The sequence below is a fragment of the Cricetulus griseus genome, chromosome 3 (genome assembly GCF_003668045.3).
Source record: "Cricetulus griseus strain 17A/GY chromosome 3, alternate assembly CriGri-PICRH-1.0, whole genome shotgun sequence".
Classification (NCBI taxonomy): Eukaryota; Metazoa; Chordata; class Mammalia; order Rodentia; family Cricetidae; genus Cricetulus; species Cricetulus griseus.
Genome location: NC_048596.1, coordinates 244,957,844 through 244,981,793, shown reverse-complemented (window position 1 = coordinate 244,981,793; position 23,950 = coordinate 244,957,844). Strand labels below are relative to the sequence as shown.

The following is a 23,950-nucleotide window of genomic DNA, read 5'->3' as shown; positions in this document are numbered from 1 at the left end:
CAGAGACAGTACAGCATGTACAAAATGAGGTAACAAGCCATGAGCTATGTAGCAAAGCACAGAAAAAAAATGGAGGGGGTGGGTAATATAAATGTACCAGTTAGCTAATAACAAGCCTGAGCTATTGGCTGAGCATTTATAATTAATATTAAGCCTCTATGTTGGTACTTGGCAGCGACTTGAGGGACAGAAACTTCTGCCTATAAACAGTGGCTCATGTCCAGAGCCATGTACATCCACAGAAACCCTGAGAAAGCTTTAAAAAAAAAGTTCTAAGTGCACAGAAACAGAGTCAAACTCAGCTTCCTAGTCTCCTGTGTCTCATGTTGACTGAAGCAACAAGACATGTCTCCCAGCAGCTGCCTCTGGGAAGAGCCAGCTGCCAGCCATCATATACTACTGCCATGCTCTAAGCTAAGCTACATCTGGAAGCATCTGACATAGAAGTTTGAGATTTGTTTCATTTGATCAAAAAACAATTCACTTACACAGTAGATATATTCAGACAGGAAAAAAAAAACTCTAAATGGGTCTCAGTTGTTTAGAACTTTACATAGGCTTGGGAGAGAGAAATAATATATAAAATACAGTTTAAGAATAATAAAGTCCTGAAAACGGAGTAAGTAATATAAAAGAAAAAAGCCACATAAAGATGGGAAATACACAAAGAGTCTGGATCCTGTATGTTATTGTGTTATCTTTAAATTTTTCACTGCTAATAGACACTGGATTAAGGCTGCTGGATTAAACCAACCTATATATTTTAAAAATATCTTGACTTCAAAATGGAAGTCAAAAGATATGTTACTTTAGGGAAGACACTCTGCTTTTATTTCCACAGGAAATGAAAGCCTATGGATTCATTCAAGATTAAAGATAAAAAGGTTTGATCAAGGAAGATCTGCTGAAATACTGGCTACAGACATTAAGAAATCAACCTAAAATAACTATAAAACATGTAACATATATTTTACCTGCTCAAACATAAAATAAAAAATCATCTTTGGTTGACTTGTGTACAATGCACAGTCTATACTTGTATTAATACAGATATGTACATAACTTTTAAAAGTTTAAATATTTTCAGAACAAGGAACTAGACGCCAATAAAAATGGACTGAGATAATCCAGCCTCACAGAATACTACAGCCAATACTTAGCCATTATCCTGAATTTTCTCAGGGTCCAAGTATTACCAGTGCCCCCAAACCATAGGATGTAGTCTACAGAGTGATGCCCACATTCCCAATATATTGGTTATTAATGTCTGTTATCATTTAAGGGGGAGTGGTTACAAGTTGTTATTGATAATGGTCATAAAACTAAACAAAGAAGATTAGATCTTAGGGATCTCATTCTGAAAAGAAAAAGGGGGAATAGAAATAATAGGATAAAAGGGTAGATTATTGAATCTACTTTTGAACTGTCGCGCCTATCTCGACCAGCAAGAAGGACATGACCATGACTCTTCTTCAAGCAGTTTATTCAGAAACCTTGTACATCAGCTTCTCCTTCTACTTCTACCTCAGCTTCTCTCTCTGCTTCTTCTCTGCTTCTTCTATATCTCCCAGCCCCCTGGCAAGCCCTTAAAAGCAAGCTCATTACCCAATTAACTCACGACACCTGGCAATCCTAGATAGCAAGCTCATTACCCAATTAGCTCATGCCACCTGGTGATCCCGGATAGGTCACAGCTGGAGGAGGCACACCAGATCCACTAAGCGCTTCCAAATAAGGCTTGTTTACAGCTAAGCTCTGTCTCCTTGGCATCCAGCCAGGCGCCATCTTGGGGCTGTGGCTCCCCACATTGAACCATAAAAAAAACTGGTCTTAAATATTTCACATTGGTATGAATTTTGATATTGATACAAATTTAAAGTTAATTTTTGTTATGCTGTATGTATATTTCTATTCTTCTTTGAGGTATTGTATTCATACAACTCATTTAAAAGTATTTATAACTAAGAAATACAAATTAATTGTTATCTATAATAGTCAAACATATAGTCATATTAGGTTTTCAAGGTCATACACACACACACACACACACACACACACACACACACACACACACACACGGTCTTTAAACACTTCAAAGACCTACAGAATACGGTATTTAACATATTTAATAACTTAAGGCTTTTCATCACAAAAAGACACATCTGCTCCTGGAAGCACCAATTTACTTCAGAGAAGATAATACGCATCAGGAAACTCTGTATGGAGTTTGCTTTCATATGCAAAGGCTAGCCAGTTGGGCAAAAAAACAACACTTGCCTCCATTTCTGACAGTGTACCTTCCAAACTGGACCAGCAGGATGCAAAAGAAAGTGACTGCCAGACTTTGCAAAGACAAGGTAAGACAGTCCTTCAAAATTCTCCGCTTTTCAGAAAAGTCTGTTAGATACACTAGACCTATAGGCCAAAGATGGATGCCCCAACATTACAAAAGAACTTAAGGTAACTGTCTAGACAGCCAGATGTCCTTATTGTTAGGTAACATTTCCCCCTTTTGGTGTCTTTGATGGAGTTAAAGACTAGATGGCCATAGTTAAAGTTTCCTCAGTTATGATAAAAGATAAATTAGGTATAAAATTTTAGAGTCACAAAAATAAAAAAGATAATAGAATATTTTCTTTAATTTTGCCAAATAAATGGACTAGAGATTGAAACTGTAGTTCTTACTTGAACACTGTTTCTGTCGTATATAATTTTAATATGTTAAAGTTAAAAACCTTCCTTTTTAATTAGGCAAAAAATGGAGGAGAAATGTGAAATATTCCTTTACACTGTGTGAAGATTTGTCTCTGTGATTGGTTTAATAAAGAAGCTCACTGGCCAGTAGCTAAACAGGATAAAGTTAGGTGATAGAGACAAACTGAGAATGACCAGAAGAAGGGCAGAGTCAGGAATCATGAGCCAGATGCAGAGGAAGCAGGACATGTACAAAATGAGGTAACAAGCAATGAAACACATGGCATAGATAAGAGATATGGGGCAATTTAAATGTAAGAATTAGCTAATAACAAGACTGAGCTTTTGGCTAAGCATTTATAATTAATATTAAGCCTCTGTATGGTTACTTGGGAGCAGCTTGGGGGCAGAAACTTCAGCCTACAGAGTTTAATCTCTGGTACCCACAAGGTGGAAGAAGAGAACCGACGCCTGCAAGTTGTCCATTGATTTCCCACATGCCCTCACACATATCTCAAATACAATAAACAAACACACAAATATATATGTATACAAATAAATGTAATTTTAAAGCTTTTATTCATCTCTATTTTACACTGTGGGCTTGAACGTTTCAGATTATGAAATAGGTTAGTTTTCATAACTTTGTGTCACTTCGAATTTCCTTTCTGCTGATGTCAGGTATTGGTGTATATTTGTGGGGTGAGCAGTTAGAGCATTTAGTACATACACATGAGTAGTAGACAGGGGGAGGCTAGGTAGATGTGTATCCGTGAAGGAAGATCATCGAAATACATGTGTGTGTGAGACAGGGTAGGAGTATTAACAGGACCTCCGGTGGTTATTTCTCATAGATTTTAACAGGTAACTGATAACAGATATTTCTCCCATGGGATGTATGTCTGTTGCTGATGTAACTTTGCAAACACTTGTTCATTTCCTTGAGTCACTAAGCTTTAGTGGCAGATGAGAACAAGATGAAGGTGCTATAAAGACTTAAGAGCAAAATATGTAAGCATTTACAGCAGCAAGATAGATGTCTATCACAGCATCACAAGGGATGAAAATCCTAACCTTAGCCAAAATTCAGACAAGCTAAAAAGTCATTTTACAGGACAAAACGATACATTCTGAGGGCTAGTAGTCTCCCCAAACTCACTTGTTACAAATAATATTGAGAAAAACTCTTTGATGACACAACCAACAAATAACCCAGACTCCCCACCCCAGAAATGAGGAAGGATCTGATAGGACATTTCCCCAAAGATTTTCAAATTGGCAATAAACAGGTAAAATGAGGTTCTATTGAAGGGACCAGCTCCCCTTTTGGCAGTCATAGCGGCCGAACACGTGCTTGTATGAGCTTGTCCTGGACACTAGAAAGTTAGATGCCTGCCTCATGACAAGGAACCAATCAGAAGTTAGCTGGTGGCGCTATGCTTTACACCCTGGGTGTACTTTATGGACAAGCACACAGCAATGACGCAAAGCATAGCAACCACCCTGGGAGGGCCTATGGGCCATAACAACCAGTTGGCCAATCAACACAGGGCAGTCCCTCCAAGGCTGGAGGCACACCAATAGTGAGCCTGTGCGTATCCCTAGACACTCCCCTTACACTGCCCTATAAGATCTTGGTTCTGCGGCTTCTCAGAGTCTTTGCAAACCATCCACCATGGCGGGTGGGTGAAAGACCAAAGCTAACATGAGGTTAGCTCGTTAAATTACAATAAAGCCTCATGCAGTTTGCAGCAAGCTCTCAAATCCGCCAGGTGATTGGGGTGACCTCAGTCGTGGCCTGGGACCCCGGATACCTGCTTACCAAGGAAAAGGAAACCCAAGTCCTGAGGTGCCATTTCCTACGCAGTGAGTTAGCTGGAGTTATAAAGATGGCCAATGAGGGATGTAGAGAAATCAGAGCTCTTGTACTCTGCTGAAAACAAGGTGAAATGGTGTCTACAGCTGCTGGAAAACAGTCTAGCTGTTTGTTAAAGGTTATTGTTGGGTCCTTTCCCATTGGGTTCTGCTGATCATCTCGTGACTAAGGGTGACCTGTGGGGCCCTTCCGCATTGGGGTCCGTTGACTGTCTTGTGACTAGGAGTTTACTTCCTTGTTTCCCTCCTTCTGACTAGGCCTGTTTGCAAGAATGCAAAATATCAGCCCATCCTTATCTCCAGAGGGACTTGGGGGTGTGAACTTCTGACCTGAGTAATTTTCCACTGTGTCTGCTGATTGGTATATAAGTAAGTCTCCTCTCCTTTGAAATAAATGGCTTTCTCCTTGCAAGAATGACCCATTGTCTTGTCTTTATTCAAACCTCAGATCCCTAGCCCAAATCCGTGAAAAGTGTTGTGCGCTACAGGTTATAATAGTTACTACACAACCTGTACTCACAAGTGTATATGTAAGAGCAAAGAGATAATAAGGAAACATTAAAATATATTCCTATGTTCATGACAATGTTATTCCCCAAAGCAGAAAAAAAATGGAAACATCTCACAAGTGCACAAGCTGAGGAGTGGATAAAATGTGGAGTTATGAATCCTTGTTAGGGACAACCGTGTAGGATAACAGTTTTTCTTTCTGTGTCACTGTATCTCCCTCCCTCCCTCCCTTCCTCCCTCCCTCCCTCCCTCTCTCTCTCTCTCTCTCTCTCTCTCTCTCTCTCTCTCTCTCTCTCATTCTCTCTCTCCCCCACACATACACACCAGCTACAGGAAGTATAGATACTATTTGTAGGGCATGTCAGAATTAAAGGAAAAGTAGATGAGTGAGTGTTCAGCCTGAGGGCTGGGAATATGCATGAATTTGAGAGATGATGGCTAAAATTGAGTGAGTAAGAAAATATAAATTGACTAGTAATTGGCAATGGCTGCTAACTTCATCAAATATACCCAAACCCACTGACTTTTACATATTAGACATATGAATCACATTATAATAAATGTGATTTATATTTTGGTAACAAAAAAGAAAAAGAAGAAAAAAAATAACCAAATGCTAGATACCCATTTTCACAACCTTATTTCAACTGTCCACATTCAGTTAAGAGCCCTTCATTTCCTAATTTGATTTTCTTCTTAAAAATGCCAAAATTAGCATCCTTAGAAAGGTACCACTTGCTAAATGTGTTAGATACTTTAAGGCTTGAATAAATATGCATTAAATTTATTAGCTTGGTTGCAATGCCTAAGCCAGAATTTAGACATTGAGTGTGAAATTGTTGAATATTTAGATGTCAAATTTGTGAGATAAGTTTTCTCGATTCACAGCATTCATAGTGATTTAAGGGGTGGGGTCTGCAGAGTGTCCAGAAGGCCACTGAGTGTTCCAAAATCAAGCACCCTCAGCTTCAGGATACAGAGTGCAAGTTCTGGATAATCTTTTCTTTCTTTCTTTCTTTCTTTCTTTCTTTCTTTCTGTCTGTCTGTCTGTCTGTCTGTCTGTCTTTCTTTTCTTTTCTTTTCTTTTCCCACATGAGGAATTTATTGGAAGAGAAGAGAGAAGAGGCAGAAAAGGGGCAGTGAGGGGGTGGGAGGCATAGAAGGGGCAGAGAGGGAGGCAGAGATGAATCCCTGGAAACAAAAGTAGAAGGGAAGGCTATCTTTTTAATCTCTCTGTCTCTGTCTCTGTGTCTCTGTGTACCTCCCTCCCTCCCTCCCTCCCTCCCTCCCTCCCTCCCTCCCCCTCCCTCCCCCTCCCTCCTCCCCTCCCTCCCCTCCCTCCCTCCCTCTCTCTCTCTCTCTCTCTTTCTCTCTCTTCACTTTGTAGCCTAAGCTGGGCTGTAATTCACTACATAGTCCAAGCTGGACTTGAATTTACTGCAATCTCTGCCTCAGCCTTGTGAAAGCTGGGGTCACAGATTTGACCACTGATATTTAGGACTTGTTTCTTTCCACCAATGGCCCGGAAAGGGATTTCGCTTGCCAGGAAGTTTTGTCTGAGAGGTTCGGAGCCTCAGCAATGGCTCCAGGGTGACTTCTTGGATCCTCCACGTTTCCAGTACCTAGTGAAGACAGGCGGACCAGACTGGGGACATGGACCTATCAGCTGGGCTCCCTGTGCTACTATTGCTGTTGCTGCTGCGGTCCATGGCCCCGCAAGCGCTGCTGCAGCGTGAGTGCGGGAGGGAAGGGGGGTGGGGGTGGGGCACAAAACCGAAAGTGGCTTTCTTGACGCAAAGAATTGGTCACTTCAGAGTGCCAGGGCCTCCCTCCAGGGTCCCTCTTCTAGCTCTCCCCATGCAGACCCCCGAGGGGGCATCTGTCACACAGCTAGCAGCCCAGGGCACTTTCCTCCCCTGCTCTAGCAGGCTGTCACCAGTCTAGGCACCGGTAAGAGGAGCCACTTGATGGAGCTGAGCCTGGGGTCTCAGTCTCGGATCTCCTTTCGTTTTTATTGTGAGCTATGCTATCCTCTACCACCATACTCACTCGGGATCTGAAATTTCTCACCAAGAGCAATCAAAGTCGCCTCTTCGGCGTTTTCACTTTTGGGGTGCGCTGAGAGACTCAGATGATTGCCCTGTGAGTGCTAGAGGTGCTGGGTCGCACCCCACTGTATTATTTTTTGGTCAGAAGAGGTGAAGGTCATTTGGAGCGGGAGAGGCATGGACATTTTCTCTCTCTTGGAAATAATTCCTTCATCTAGAAACGTTTTTTAATTACAAATGGATGTAATAGTGTAAACAAAGATTTTAGGGAAGAAGCCAGGACTCTGACAGCTCTTGCGGTTGGTAACAATGTGCCAGTTAAGAAGTCCAGTAATGAAGAATCAGATCTATTCAGTGTGGCCATATTAGAAAGATTAAAAATAAATAAATTGTTCATCCTGTAATGTAGTCGATAAAGTGTTCATTGTTAGGGCACCACATAACTATTTCTTCTGCCTCAGTGTGCTGCCTTAGCCTCATAGATAATTAGTTACCCTCCTGTGGGGGTGGGGAGGATTCCCGTCCTGAGGTTTTGATATTCCTGTAATACAGGGAACTTCAGGTGTGGGACAATGCTATCTTTGTACGTTAAGCCTTGGAAGGGGGTAAGATAGGTTAAGAAAAGAGAGTCCAGCAGGAGTCTGAGGGCAGCCTGAATGCCAGGCTTCTTCACCCTTTCACTCACTGTGGGTGAGAGGTCAGTGCCCTTTGGCAGTATCACCCTTTGGGCACCCCCAGAGTAGTGGTTCTCAACCTTCCTAAGGCTGCAACCCTTTCAATACAGTTCGTCAGGTGGTGGTGATCCTCAGCCATAAAATTATTTTCACTGCTGCTTCATAACTGTAATTTTGCTACTGCTGTGAATCATAATGTAAATATCTGATACGGAGGATGCCTGGTATTAGACTGTGAAAGGGTCGTTTGACCCCAAGGGATTTCCACCCACAGTTTGAGAACCACTGTTCTAGAGACCCTTGTTCAGGTGGGCTTTGTTGATTTGCAAATTAACAAAGGATTAACAGGCTTTTAGTGCTGCTTACTACACTTCAATAACATTTGGATCTGTGATCCTTTTTGACTAGTTATGCACTGGGAAGCAGCAGTTATTGCTAGTTAACTGGCTCTCACCTTAGATCTTTCCTCGGGGTGAAAAGAAATCATAATCTTCAAGCTGATCTTTCTTTATTTCCAGACAGCCCCTGGAGGGGTGTCTCCCTATGTAGTTCAGATGGGCGGGAACTCACCTGTGCACCCTAGGGTGGCCTCAAAGCTGAGACAATCCTCCTGCCTCAGTCTCCAGAGTATTAGGGGTAGAAGTGTGAGTGAACCACTGACTCCAGGCCAACAAGCATTTGTGAAGCGCTGACCCCATGCCAGGTGCCATTCGAAGTACTAAGTTTGCACCCCTGAGAAACCCTGTTCTGGAACTGAATTGGGAGAAACTTGGGAAAGCCCCGTGGTGAGAGTTCCTGTCAGTTTCCTTTCCCAGAAGGGACTCCTTCTGTTTGCTGACAAGTTGTCCTGAGCTGTGTGGCAGCACAGTCACCAGGATTTCTCAGCCAACATCTACACATGAAAATGTTCAGAGATGGAAGTAGGGAAAATTCACTTCCTCCAACTCCTTAGGGATTTCAACTTAACAAACTGAGCAGCAACTCCTTAGCTTGGTCCCCACAGAGAAACCCAAGTACTTTCCAGAGTCTCCCAAGAAGGTGAGCAGAGTAAGAGCAAAAGGTTGTGCTGGGAAGAGAACTGTGTCGCTCCACAGGGAGGCCTCACTCATGTGATAGCAGGAGCTGACCCAGGGCTGTGGAACCTTTGCCTTCTGGTCCCACTTGCTGCCCATTCTGAATGTTTGCCGACTTCCCCAGGGTCACATTCTCTGTACTACCTCTTCATGGGTGCCTCAGAGACAGAACTTGGGCTGCCCTTGTTTGAGGCTATGGGCTACGTGGATGACCAACTCTTCGTGTCCTATAATCATGAGAATCGCCGTGCTGAGCCCCGGGCCCCATGGATCTTGGACCAGACCTCAAGCCAGCTGTGGCTACAGCTGAGTCAGAGCCTGAAAGGGTGGGACCACATGTTCATTGTCGACTTCTGGAATATCATGGACAACTATAACCACAGTAAGGGTATGTGGAGAGGGGAGTTACCTCCCTAGGGTGGTCAGAGCACGGCACTATTTTGCTACCTTGGGGATACATCTTCAAGTGGACAACTGTGGGTGTGACATCCTGCTGGAGGATGGGGGACACAGAAGAGAGAGATAGCTGCCTGCCCCGATGGTTTGAAACCTGGGGGAGGTGGGGACAACACCTACTTCTTTGTTTCCAGGCAGTAAGCTGGGAGTGATGCCGGAGTCCCACATCCTGCAGGTGATCCTGGGCTGTGAGGTGCATGAAGACAATAGTACCAGTGGCATCTGGAAGTATGGGTATGATGGGCAAGACCACCTTGAATTCTGCCCCACGACACTGGAATGGAGAGCAGCAGAGCCAGGGGCTTGGACCACCAAGGTGGAGTGGGAAGAGCACAAGATCCGTACCAGGCAGAACAAGGACTACCTGGAGAGGGACTGTCCTGAGCAGCTGAAACAGTTCCTGGAGCTGGGGAGCGGGCTTCTGAAGCAGCAAGGTAAGAGGGACCATACTCAGGCCCCACACTCTTGAGTGGGAGTGGAAGGGAATCCAAGGTACCAGGTCAAGTTTCAGTCACTCCCAAGTTTTGAGAAGGAAAGTACTTTCTCAGTCCTAAGACTTCCATTTTATTCATTTCATTGTTTTTTTTTTTCTTTAGACAAGATCTCGCTCTGTAGCCCATACTGACTAATTCAATATGTAGCCTAGTCTGGGCTCAAACTCCCAGAAATCCCCCTGCCTCAGCCTTCCATGTTCTAGGATTACAATCATAAACCACACATGGATAATGCTATTATGGTTTTCTTGTTGTTGCTGCTTATCTGTTTGTTGTTGTTTTTGTTCTTTAGATGGTCTCTCACACTTTAACCTAGGCTGGCCTAGATATCACTATGCAGGCCAGACTAGCCACAGACACAGCAATTTTCCTCCCTCAGCTTCCCAAATCCTTGATTTCAAAGTGTGAATCACCATTTGGGATAGAGGTGTCATTTCATATTGAGGTGTACAACACAGCTATGAACTATAGAATTATTTTCTTCATGCATGTGGCTTGAAAGGAAACATCCAAACTCTTCTTCTGATGGAGCCATGGATCCTGTGTATGTTTATATCTTTTAAGAATACAGACATATCATTATCAGATGAAAATACCAAATAAGGCAACCCATCTGAACAGCAGAATCCTTTAGCAGTTAAGGATTATTTCTCAAAACTACAGCAGTCTCACTGATGGTACCCAGCTTACCAAGGCTCTTTCCTATAAGAGTGGCTGCTAGGCTCAACCAGATGAACAGAGTCCAAGTCAATCAAATGTGCTTCACAGAAAGGGAAATGTCTGCCTGGTCAAAGGGCTTGGGAAACAGGTGTTCAACAGGGGAGCGGACTGAAGTCACTGTTCTCCTTGTGGCACTTCATTAGCATCAGATTTTGATGGCATTTTTAAGGATACCAAAATGGCATCTCCTGCAGCTGGTTTTTCTGAGAAGGGTGTGCGCTTCCTACCACAAAGGAAAGTGAAAATGTCAGTCCTCCTGCCCAAGGTAAAACAAGCCCCTCTCCTTCCAGACAGCCCCTGGAGGGGTGTCTCCCTATGTAGTTCAGATGGGCGGGAACTCACCTGTGCACCCTAGGGTGGCCTCAAAGCTGAGACAATCCTCCTGCCTCAGTCTCCAGAGTATTAGGGGTAGAAGTGTGAGTGAACCACTGACTCCAGGCCAACAAGCATTTGTGAAGCGCTGACCCCATGCCAGGTGCCATTCGAAGTACTAAGTTTGCACCCCTGAGAAACCCGCAGGGACCTCTCTAAGATGTCAGGCTCTGAACTTCTTCCCTCAGAACATCACTATGAAGTGGCTGAAGGACAACCAGCCACTGGATGTCAATGATATCAACCCCAAGGATGTGCTGCCTAATGGGGATGGGACCTACCAGGCCCACATGACCTTGCCTGTGGCCCCTGGTGATGAGACAAGATTCACCTGTCAAGTAGAGCACCCAGGCTTGGATCAGCCCCTCATTGCCACCTGGGGTAAGGATGGGCATTCAGGGCAGAGATCATCTTCTCTGGGCTGGGATGTGGCAGTCATAGACTTGAATTTGCATTTGCCATTTTAGAGCCCTTGCCATCTCGGGCCATGATCATTGGAACCATCAGTGGGATCACCATTTGTGTCATCTTCTTTGTTGGAATTTTGTTCCTAATCTTAAGGAAAAGGAAGGCTTCAGGTGAGTAGGGGCATGGAGGAAATGTCATGGCACTTCTTTCTCCAGGACACATATTCCTGCAGAAAGTGAGACTTCTATTGGAAATCCCGCTCTATGGTCTTTTCTTTGAGAGTATTAGAATGTCTCTGGGGACATTTTGTGTTGTTTTGTCTTCCCTATGTAGGAAGTTCCCAATTCAGGAAACAGCTTCTAGGCACCTATTATTTTGCAGGTATTATTTAAGGTAGAGTTAGGGAGTTGAGGTTGAGAAAGCCACTGGTCAAGTCTCAGAGCCTAAACCTACTGTGGAATGGAATTTGTGACAAGTGTAGCTAAAGAAGATCTCTGAGAATGAAAATATTTGGGATGTCACTCGAAGAAATGCTCAAATTACATCAAGAAAGGTGATGGAAAACACGTGTGGTAGTTTGTGACCTTGATGTCAGGAAAAGGATTGCCAGGAGTTGAAGGGTTGGTTACTTTGTAAGACTCTCTCTTAGAATACACACACACACACACACACACACACACACACACACACACACCGCAGATCTAACAACCATGCTGAGTAAAAGAATGTGTTATTGGACCTTGTCCCTGACTTCATGTGTTCCTCATTCACAAATTGCCCCCACCCTATTTCTGGGTATCTGTAGCATTGGGAAATGAGAGGGAGACAGAAGCCAGGCTACACAGTCCTGTGGAACATTATGTTATGATGACTGGGGAGCTGATAAAGTCACAAAAGGAAAAGGGAACAATGTCTGTGTTTGTGAAAGGGGTGAGAGGGGGTGAGTTAGGTGACAAGAAAAGTAGCTAGACAGCTATTAAACACTGTCACATGGAGAGATAACCATCTCTGAAATCCAGTGGAGTTCCTGAAGAAGCATGGTCAGGCATAGAGGAGGTAGAAAGGGATAGGACAAGATGATGCTTGGACAATAATGTCTTTCCCTGGGTGTCTTATCTTCCCAGAAGAAACCATGGGTGACTATGTCTTAGCAGAGTGTGAATGACCTGCAGCCTGCAGACCCATGGAAGGGAGGAGACTCCACCAAAGACCTGGAGGAAGCACGCATGCTCCATTCTAGGACAGAGTTGGATCTAATAGACAGAAAGTGCCTGATGTACTCTGCTCGTAGCTTTCCTTGTTCACTTTCTTAAGATGTTTCCCCCAGTCAAGTCTTTGAGTTCCTGAACAACAGTGACTGCTCCAGATGTAACCTCTCCCTCCAGAACTGGTCTCATGAATCTCCAGCTGCATCTAGAGGCATCCTTCATTTCCTCCATCCATCTAGACTCCATATGTTTACTTCTTACCAAGGCTCTCTAAATTTGGAGGATACACAATTCATTTTCATATTTGAAGAAGCTATGAGTCTTCTTCCTGAGATACACACAACGTACTTGTGCCATAACTTTGCAACAAGTATCCTAGAATCCAGGAACCACTCAATTGTCCTTTGAGCCTCTCCATCTATCATCTTGTGATTCCTATGTCACCAAACTCTGACTTTTCTGACATTAGAGTGCTATATGGGTCATCAATACAACCTGAGGAGACACCCTCTGAGAAAATACAGACGTCTTTGTGCACAATGATGGCTATGTGTTCATATCTACAAAGCTGTTGGACAGATTTCCAATGACTAATTTCATGTGCATTGGTGACATGATGCCTGTGAAGTACCCTCTTTCCTTGCCGGATAATAGAAATCATGATTATAATAATAAAGTGTGGCTTGCACTTGTGAAGAAGTGCTCAATATTATACTCTGCTCTGATCACCTGCTACATGTAGACCACGGCCTGAAAGTTGTAATGTTTTCATCAAGTGGAAATTATTATCTGCACCAACTTCCCTTTTCTTTAGTTGCAGAAAATGAAGACCCACACCTCTCCAGAGATACAGACACACAAACAGTCGTAAGAGTATCATTCTGACTCTTTGATGCACCCTGTGCACTGGATTAGTTACATGAAGTGAGGGGAAGTGGAGAAGATTACTTTTTTCTTGTCTCCTGAGTTTTTTTTTTTTTTTCTTTTCAATAAGTTTGACTCATGTCATGAGAAATAGCTGCCAACATTCTCCAACCCTCAGCTACCATGAGTCCTTTCAATCTCCTGTTTTCTCTGGCATCCTTCTTTTAGTTCAATTTAGTTTTTTTTTTTTTGTTTTGTTTTGTTTTTTAACTTATCTGACAGATGTCCTTGAAGCTGATGCTTCTGGAGTCAGAACCTTCAAGTGACTGTCCTGGCAGCCAATAATCTGTTAAGCATTCTCATCTCAAGGAAGTAAATGGAAACTGCAGGTGGCCTGGAGAATGCCGGGAGTTACTGGGGTCTGGCTGCTCATTCATAGTTGTACACATTAAAGCAAAAAATGCGACTGAACTAGACAATTTAGAAATTACTAGGTTGAAGAAAAGAGGTTCATTTGTTCATGTTTGAGAGCCAAGCCTTATGTTTCTATCATGTTTGTGTAAGTACATATATCTGTCTTCATGTGTGTGTTCATATATGGGTACATGTGTATGCACATGTGTGCATGGGTACATGTCTTCATTCAGATGCCATGTATTCACTTCTCCCCCAAAGCACACATTTGCCTGCATGACTGTGCTATAAATTCCATCGTAAAAACCAAGTGCCTCAGACCAAGCTTTGAGCTGGGACCTCAACTTCACTTTTTTTTTTTTTTCTTTTTTGGTCTTGATCTTGTTTTCTGTTTATGAAAGTTAGGTTGAAGAAAAAAACAGCAAAATATGAATTCACTGTTGAAAATAGATGGACATACAGTTATCATTTCTTCAGTGAGTAACACTCTACTAACAACTGGTACATTGCCGAGGTATCACTCCCATCAAAACATGTGCAACTAATAAACACTTGATTTGGTAAATATGCCACCGTATTTTGTCCCACACAGCTTTATGATATTCTTGCCCATTATATGGATATAGTTAGGAACATTTTTATTTTGGTTTGGTTTAATTTTTTAAACTGTTCCCACTGTAATTGAGATTACATGTTTGTACTTTATATTTGTTTTTGTTTTTGTTTTTTCGAGACAGGGTTTCTCTGTGTAGCTTTGGAGACTATCCTGGCACTCTCTCTGGAGACCAGGCTGGACTCGAACTCACAGCGATCTGCCTGTCTCTGCCTCTGCTAGGATTAAAGGCATGTGCCACCACCGCCTGGCTCATGTATGTACTTTTTTTTCCTTTTTTCATTACACTGTGATAGCTTGATTGATAGTTTTCCTTTGCTGTAAGGACATTATCATCTGAGTTGTAAGTAAGTGTTTATCTACAAGCCGAGCTGAAAGCACGCTGTAATTTATTCTCTCTAAATATCAGTCTGTACATAGCAGAATGCCATGGGGTTTCCTTCACCTGGTAGGGAAATGTTATAGTTAACTAAAAAATTGTATAATAATTAGACTATGCAAATGATACATTTGCATTTTGGTGTATTTCTTAGTGTCATTTCTGACTTTTTCATAAAATTTTAGGGGGTGCATTTAAAGATTTAAGATTTAATTTTCAAATTTCCCATCTTCCCTCACATCCAAAACATTAACATAACGTGGAAGGTTGAAGAAGGATGACACCTAGCGGCTCATTACAATACATCACAGTTGGTTGCAAAGAGGTTGGGGACAAAGACATATCCCTAAGGTAAAGTGTTGATGAGGGGCTGCTGGAAGCAGCAACTCTTGTCCAGAAAAAACACCAGTTATGTTTGGCATACCTGTAATCGCAGTGAGTGGGAGGTGAATGCAGGAACATCAGAGGTCAGCTTATTCTCAGCTACACTGTGAGTTGGAGGCCTGCCTGGGCTAAAAGAAACATTCTTAAAGAACAAATAATAAGGCGTGTGTGTGTGTGTGTGTGTGTGTGTGTGTGTGTGTATGTGTGTGTGTGTGTGTGTAGAAGATATTTTTAAAGAGAAAGTGCATGGAAATTATAGAAAACAGAATTGTGTACTAGATACTGGAAAGGCTGGTATTCTGAACATCTAACAGAACAGAAGGCAAACAACCAACCCAGTGATCTCCAAGGCTCCTTCAACAGTGAGGCATGCATGCAGGGAGGTCCACTCTGGAAGTGCTTCCTCTCAAATGTTGCAATGAGAAAAGTCAGGTAGTTCTTTACTGTCTTGCAGCACTCCTCATTCTGCACTCCCCAGACACGTTTCAAAGAAAAATGATGCAGGTACAGTGCCAAAATTTGTCATGGTGTTACTTTTACACCAATATCTATGTTTTTTAAAATTTAATAACAACTATTAGACCACTCTGAACAGCTTTAAGCATGAAAGATGTGTGGGCTGACTGGTACCTGAAATTTGAAATCTTCCTGAATGGTTTGGAGCACAACTTGGTAGTGACTAATCCCTACCTTTTTCACATATAGATCATCAATGCTATGTTTCAGGACTCCGGGAGGCAATTTTTAGAAAGCATGGATGCTTTGATATATGCATTCACTTAGATATTATTGGATATCACCTGGTCATGCCCTGCCCAGCATACATTCTCATGGCTCAGGACTGCTGTTTCTTATTAACTGTCCAAGGTAGAGGAAGAGAAAAATAGTGTTTTGAGGAAAAGTTTTTCTGTCTCCCTCCTTATTTGCATGAATAAGAATTTGCAGTCCCAGGAACATCTTCTGTGGAATGAACGTTTTCTAAAACTAATTCATTTTCTGTACTGAGACTCAAACCCAAGGCCTCACACATGTCAAGCGAGTACTCTCTCACTCCCCCAACTTTTTGTAAAATTAACATTTTAAGTAATTTTACTTGAATACTTACTGGATGCTGTTCTCACTGTTAATTTCCCCCAGAGTTCTATAAAGAAGGGCCTTTTGGCAGAGTTAGCTTTTATTTCAATGTTATGAAAATCTGGGCATGGAGATTAGTCAGCTTACTATTTGAAATTTCTAGTTAATTGCTAGAAAATGACTGTGCTGGAATTTTAAATCTGCTCATAACCACTATAAGACTTATCTCCGAGCCAAGAAAGCCGGTGAGACACTGTGGCCATTTCTTGCCAAACTATGTAACGAATTGCCAATGCTACCTGGTAGCAGACTTCTGATGTTTTCTGTAGTGAGGAATAAATATGCTGTAACATTTCTAAATTAACCATAGCCCTGGGAATTTATCAGAAATATTTCCAAACATTTTTTTCTGAATGCTGGGGGTGGGTAACAAGAGACAGGAATTAGAATCCTTCAAATTGGTCAGAATGCTTTATCTATTTTAAAAGTGTACTAACCTATAATGGCTCCAGTATAGGTTTAAAGAGAAATCTGGCACTAGGGAAATGTTCAGAGATCCACAAAGATGACCACAACTAAGAATCTAGGCAGTAGTGGAGAAGCAGCCTTTGATGCCCTTCCCCTATAATGAGATTGATGACTACCTTAATTGCCATCCTAGAGCCTTCACCTAGTAGCTGATGGAAGCAGAAGTAGGCACCCACAGCTAAGCACTGAACCATACTCCTGGAATCCAGTTGTAGAGAGGTAGGAGGGATGAGCAAAGGAGTCAAGTCTGTCCTGAAGACACCTATAGAAACAAATGAACTAACCATGTGAGAGCACACCGTCCCTAGTCGTAAAGCTAGGGAACCAGCATTGGACTGAACCTGTGAATGTGGGTGCCCGTTAGGAGGCCTGGGCTGTCCATGGGACATCTAGCAGTAAACCAGTATTTATCCCTAGTGCACAACTGGACTTTGGGAGCCCATTCCCTATGGAGGGATACTCTCTCAGCCTAGATATACCGGCTGATGTGAGACTTTCATGATCCCCCATGGTAGCCTTCACTATCCGTGGGGGGTGGGTTGGGGGCATCAGAGCATGGGAGGGAGAGGGAAGGGGGTGGAGATTGATATGTAAAATAAGATTGTTTTTAAATTAAAATAAAATTGTTTTTAAATAAAATCAAAAAACGTTTTAGATTTTTTTTTTCCTGTGTGAGTGTTTTGCCTGCAGTAGTGGCACCCATGGAAATCAGAAAAAGGGGTCAGATTCCTAGAAGTGGAGTTATGGGAGGTTTCGAGCTACCTCGTGGGTGCTGAGAACCAAACCTGGAACCCCTGGGAGATTATCAAATGTTCTTAACATCTGAGTCATCTCTCCTATCTCCTTGTTAAATTAAAATTTGGAAGTCCCAAACCAACATTTAACCCACATTAAAAGCTAATGCTGCCTGCTCTTCTGCCTTAAAATATATATATTAGCCTTGTTTTGACATCACTAATCTTATCACAGGCTTCACCAGAACCCTGTAGGCTTTGTAATGACCTTAATCAAGTATTAGCCCTATGCTATAATTCCCAGATCTACAAAACACTTCTTTTCCAAAGCTGAGCAAGCCATGCTGTGATTAGTAAGGTCTGGGAGGGAAACAAACCTGGAACCAAGACAGAGTAGAACACACCAAGAAAAGGGCACCTGATAACCTACATCTTTTTGTACAATCTTTCTCAGTCTTTATAAAGAAGGGGGGGTGGGCGGTGGACTCACTAGGTGTCTGACTGGAGATGAGGAATTATGAAGTTTACAATTAGGCGGCTCAATTTAGACCCTTTTTGAAAAACGTTTTTGTCTTTACAAAACTACCGGCAAGAGGTGTTCTTGGCATATTTAATTTACCATTTTGGATATTTTACGTGTGTCTGCACAATGGAACCATCAAGTAATTTATTAGCAAGATGGAAATAAAAATACATGTGAAATATGGATACCTGCTTTGCGTAATAGTACCAACAAGCATTTCATTTCGCGCAAAAAAAAAAAAGGAAAAACAAAATTGAACATTTTCCGCGAGATTGAAATCTGTACCTCAGGATACAGAGGGCAAAAATAGCTGGGGATTGCTAGCCAATCAAAACCTTCAGTTATAATGACGCCTCCTGTTTGCTCCACCTTCTTTTAAGGTCCTGATTCGAAAGCCACGCCTAACGCCTGTGGTTTTCAATTAGGTCCGCAGGAGGACTATTTAAAGGGAAGCTTGGGTTCTGTGCGCATCGGTTGTTGCAACCATGTCTGGACGTGGTAAAGGTGGTAAGGGTCTGGGTAAGGGAGGAGCTAAGCGCCACCGCAAGGTCCTCCGCGACAACATCCAGGGCATTACCAAGCCCGCCATCCGCCGCCTGGCCCGCCGTGGCGGAGTTAAGCGCATCTCCGGCCTCATCTACGAGGAGACCCGCGGTGTGCTGAAGGTGTTCCTGGAGAACGTGATCCGCGACGCGGTCACCTACACGGAGCACGCCAAGCGCAAGACCGTCACCGCCATGGACGTGGTCTACGCCCTCAAGCGCCAGGGCCGCACGCTCTACGGCTTCGGCGGTTAAGCCATTGTTGCGTTTTCTCCAGTGTCGCAAAAGGCCCTTTTCAGGGCCACCCACAAACTCAGCAAGGAGTTGTTTTCACTTTTTCCGAGAAGGCGGTGTTAGTCTTTTATAAGTCATCTTTATTGTAGGTTTGTGAGGTCATTCTCATGTATTTTGAGGGAATCTTTTGATTTTTGTTCCTTTAGACAGCTTGTGAGTGTCCTAATGTTAATGTTAAACCGTGAAACACGTGAATATGGGAATGTAACAGGGAGTTGTACTATGAGCCCATCGTAAAGTCTGTTGTCTGAAATTGTAATGTGTGAATTATTTCAGTGCTAGATGCACTGCCATAGAATTGTAACGTTAAAAAGGCTACCATAAGCTGCGTGATGTCAGATTTCCACTGCCACTATGTAATGAATAGTCTACTTCAAGGTACCAGTCATTTAAAAACTTCCTTGCCAGCTATGTGGTTTATTCTCGTAACCATCCTCTTTAAATTTCAAGCTCGGGACAGGGGCCATCTTACCTAAAAAAGGCAAGGACTACCTCTACACAAATTGATCTTAAATGTTTAGCCAGTGTATGAACAAGGTCTGAATACACATCCTTTATTGGGAAGGGTCATTTTATACACGAATCGCATAGTGTATGATGGCTTTATATCATTTTAAGTTCTTGTGTGTGTATCGGATTCCCTGGAAACTGGAATTGCAGTGTTCTGGTATCCAGGCTCTGGTCTTCAAGAGCATCTTCATTAAACAAGCCGCCCAGCTATGGTCTTTAGTCACTCCTCAAACCAAGGCCTAAAATCGATGAATATGAATTAATATTTGTGGCACTCCTTAAGGCATAAAACCATTTTCCTAAAAGAATGGGGTTCTTTTTAATACTGCTCTAGTCGGTCTCCTGAAGCCTAGTTATTTTCATAAAATATACAAAACATTTCAACTGTAACTGTTAGGCCAATAGCATTAAACCATTTTGTAAAATGGAACAAAAATGGATCGTTAATGACAAACTGCAAAAACTTGAGTCTAAACATCTGGGTTCCCAGCGGTTAATGGTGTTTTAAAGGGTAAATTACAGTATTTGGTCAAAGTGGCAGCTACTACTGAACTCTACTTCTGTCCTTGATATGGTGGCGTTTCTAGGATAAAATACACTTATAGTGACCTTTATGCTAATGTGAAAGCACTAATACCCAATCAAGTCTGTAAATATGATACATCTAGAGACCTCCCAACGTTTTAACTAACTCCAGGGTTTAGAAGACAGATCCACCTGAAGACACTGTCCACCTCGTTTTGTTTAAAGTGTTTTGCCATTTTGAAAATAATGGAAGTGGCTCTTAAAAGAGCCTTTGGGTTTTTTTAAGCTGGCTTTGAAGCTCACTTCTTTGCTGCTACCTTCCTCAGGTCGGTCTTCTGCAGGACCATCTTTGGCTTGCCAGCATTGGGGTTGGCTGCCCTCGCCTTGGCGGGGCTTTTCCGCTGCTGTACACCCTTGGTGCCTTTGGTCTTCTGTCTGCTCCCTGATGCTTTTGTGGGAGTGGCCTTTGGCTTCTTGACAACCTTGGCCTTCGTGCTCTTGGGGGATCTCGAGGCCTTGGACAAGCCCAGCTTCTTGGCCTTGGCAGAAGCAGATTTCTTGACCTTACCCTTGGCATTCTCAGGAGCCGCCTTCTTGCTGAGCTTGAAGGAGCCGGAGGCACCGGTGCCCTTGGTCTGCACCAGAACCCCCTTATTCACAAGTCTCTTGAGGGCCAACTTGATACGGCTGTTGTTCTTCTCCACGTCATAGCCAGCCGCAGCCAGGGCTTTCTTCAGGGCAGCAAGGGACATTCCCGCCCGTTCCTGAGACATCGAAAGGGCCTCGGGAATCAACTTGGAAACCGAGAAACCCCGGGGTTTGCGAGCAGCAGCCAGGCCAGGTTTCTTTCCTCGCCTTTTAGATGGAAGTTTCTCGACAGGAACTGGGACAAGGCTACTTGAGGCAGCAGGAACCGTTTCCGACATAGCCAAGAATACGTCAAGATCTACACCCCGTGAGAAAAAGTATAAAGAGCATCAACAGCGCAGGGGGTCCTGGGGGAGGGGTGGCTTATATAGAGCAGGGCGCGCTGTGATTGGTGCATCCCCAGGCACCTCCCCCGCCCCTAGAGGAGGGGCGTTTGTGTTTCTTTTCCCCCCAAAAGTAGAAACTTACTTATGTGCTCACTACAGAATCGCTCAGGTTGCTACACCAGGTGACCCAAGGGGACTCGGATTCCACCTGACTTTTTACCTTTTATCGAGAAATGTTCCTGCATGCCAAAATTAGTGGGAAAAGCCCTTGATTTTCAATCAAATTCAAGAAGGAGAAGAAAAACTTTCTCTTGTCCTTGAAAATACAAAAGTAATTTTTGGTAGAAAATGTATCCAACATCTTCGGTGGGGTCTTCTATATGTGTGGCTTCTAACTGGTGAAGAAAATCAATTATTCAGGCCCTAATTCTTATCGAAATTATTTATATATGTGACGTAAGTAACACAGACGTCTTAGGCGGCTCACTGTGGAATTAGACGGTGGTCCTAGAATTGTCCCAAAACTCCAGAGTGACGCCTTCTTGAAGGGAGCAGGGACTAATAAACACTCCACAGAGCACGTGAGAGGCATGCTATTTCCCCTGAATCATAAGAGAAACTGCTAAGATCTGGTTATAAACATCTCACCCATAACACCTGGCAGCCAAATCAGCCAACCCCAAGAGAGTTTTTCAGCCGAGTTTGTCCTCCTTTCTCCAACTGAACGCCATGAGTATCCCGCTCCCTCTGCCTTATCTACCCCAATAGGAATAGGTACAGTGTCTACCCCTTAATTAACTATAAATTATAAAGCTGGAATCACAGATTACAATCTCCTAATGTGGCTGGGCTGGTAGATATGGCTCAGGAGTGTTGGAGAAGCATTCTTCTCAGAGCTTATCCATGGGACATGTTTGGAGATAAGGGATAACAGATGGATATGATGGCAACATGCTTGTAATTCTAGGTCTAAGGAAGCTGAGGCAGGAGGGAGGATTGCCATGAGTTTGAGGCCACCATGGACCAAAAAACGAAAGCATGTCAAAAGAAGAGGAGGAGGAGTGAACATGATGCTCAACTAGGAGGAAGGCATAAAACCCAATCCATCCTGGAGAAAGCTAAGACAAGGGTGTACTGTGATTTTGTCACCTGATGCAGAACATGTGACCCAAGGCAGCCAGCCGTTCTGCCTGAGTTCTTTCTGGAGATATCTACTCTTGTGAAGTAGGGATCTTAACTTAAGTCACAGAAAAGAATTTCAGGACAAGACAGTATAAGAAAAAGTTGATGTTTATTAAGAAAAAATTTGAAGGTGGGTAGGTATCTGTGTCTCAGGAAAAAGGACTGTGCTGTGTCTTACCAGTAATTGTGTGGCTAGGTCTGGTGTGCAGTCTGTAATTCCAGCTCCTGAAAGGCTAGAGAAAGAGGATCCAAATTCAAAGCAAACATGGGCTGAAGAGTAAGTTCACAGTCTGGTCAACTTCATGAGACCCTGTCTCAAAATAAAATCACACTGAAAACAGTGGAGATGTGTCTCAGTAGTAAAGCACCTATCTAGCAAATGGTAGATCCTAGGTTCAAACACTAGCACTACAGAGGAGTGTGTGTGTGTGTGTGTGTGTGTGTGTGTGTGTGTGTGTGTGTGTGTCTGTGTGTGTCTGTGTGTGTCTGTGTGTGTCTGTGAGTGTGTATGTGTGGTGCATGTGTGTGTGTTTGTTGTGTGTGTACATATTTGCATGTATATTTTGTTTTTGAAGCTACATTGCTCAACCATGTTTAAAGTTTAATAAAGCAGTTCAACAATTAAGTAAAATTTTATGAGTTGGTTACTTGTTTCTCTTCAAGAATTTCCTTTTGTGAATAAACTCATAGGTTGTTTATAAGATGCACTGTTCAGGTTTAGGGATAAGAAGGGAGTTCTGACAGCTATGCTCTAAGGTCACATATGCATTGTCCTTAAGCAGTTTGTGAATTGTTGTGTTCCTCTTGTTTGAGATGGTTGTATTGAAACTTGACTCCCAAACTGTGAAAAGCATAAACTAGACCCTGGAGTTGAGGTTGAGGTTTCTATAGTGGTTGGAAAGAAAATGGCCTCCAAAAGGTATGGCATTATTAAGAGGTGTGGGTTTATTGGTTGGGTGTGGCCTTGATGATGGAAGTGTGTCACTGTGGAGATGGGCTTTGAGATCTCATATATGCTCAAGCCACACCCACATCTCAGACCACTTCCTGTTGCTTGCAGGTCAAGATGTAGGAATCTCAGCTTCTTTTCCAGCACCATGTCTGCCTGAATGTCACCATGTCACACCATGAAGATAATAGACTGAACCTCTGAAAATGTAAGCCCTCCAATTAAATGTTTTCCTTTCTGAAAATTACTCTCTTCTTGGTGTCTCCTCACAGCAAATAAAAACTCTAAGTCAGTTCCCTGCCCCTGTCACTTGAATTTCTTGTCTACCTTTTATCACCAAAGCCCAGGATCTCAACCCAAAGAAAACCCATTAGGGATATTCTGTGAAGGTCCTTAAATGCTTGTATGAAAATTGTCCTGATAGTTCTCTGGTCCAAGCGCCATCAGAAGTTCAAGGAAATTAATTATTATGTTATAGTAATATATATCTAGGCTTTATATGTTTTGCATAAACATCAACACCATTAATGATAAGAGCTGAGTGAGACTCTTGCAGGGACCTTAGAATTAAAAAGGCATTGTCTAGGAGGACAGTGTGGGGAAAAGTCTGCATCTGAAATATTTCTGAAGCAAAAATTTAAGGATTAAAGCATCAAATTCCTGATTGCAAGATGACAAAAACATCCCCCCTCCCTCTCCTTTCCTGTCTCTGTCTCTCTGTCTCTCTGTCTCTCTCTGTCTGTCTCTCTCTCTCTCTCTCTCTCTCTCTCTCTCTCTCTCACACACACACACACACACACACACACACACACACACACAATTTAGAAAACAAGGGTATCTTAAACAAGGGTAACTGAATTCATATATTTTATTCTAGTATGTTTCATTTGGGAAAAATCAAAAACAAAAAACCTACCAGTTGAGAGTCA

The 23,950-nt window shown here is 42.8% G+C and overlaps 3 protein-coding genes across 3 annotated transcripts; 2 read left to right on the top strand and 1 right to left on the bottom strand.

Annotated features, from left to right (window-relative positions):
• The first annotated feature begins 6,418 nt into the window (after nucleotides 1–6,418).
• Hfe (homeostatic iron regulator) lies at nucleotides 6,419–14,930 on the top strand. The gene is made up of 6 exons (XM_027409554.2): nucleotides 6,419–6,811; nucleotides 8,999–9,262; nucleotides 9,465–9,764; nucleotides 11,040–11,297; nucleotides 11,384–11,494; nucleotides 12,449–14,930. Exons 1-6 carry the CDS (start codon nucleotides 6,733–6,735, stop codon nucleotides 12,487–12,489), a joined length of 1,053 nt encoding a protein of 350 aa, XP_027265355.1. The 5' UTR covers nucleotides 6,419–6,732; the 3' UTR covers nucleotides 12,490–14,930.
• A 3,574-nt stretch (nucleotides 14,931–18,504) lies between these two features.
• Nucleotides 18,505–18,897, top strand: LOC100752605 (histone H4). The gene has a single exon (XM_035442882.1). It carries the CDS (start codon nucleotides 18,531–18,533, stop codon nucleotides 18,840–18,842), a length of 312 nt encoding a protein of 103 aa, XP_035298773.1. The 5' UTR covers nucleotides 18,505–18,530; the 3' UTR covers nucleotides 18,843–18,897.
• Nucleotides 18,898–19,439: 542 nt separating this feature from the next.
• On the bottom strand, nucleotides 19,440–22,110 carry H1-6 (H1.6 linker histone, cluster member). The gene has a single exon (XM_027409504.2). The coding sequence runs from the start codon at nucleotides 20,840–20,842 to the stop codon at nucleotides 20,216–20,218; it is 627 nt and encodes a 208-aa protein (XP_027265305.1). The 5' UTR covers nucleotides 20,843–22,110; the 3' UTR covers nucleotides 19,440–20,215.
• Between the last annotated feature and the right edge of the window lie 1,840 nt (nucleotides 22,111–23,950).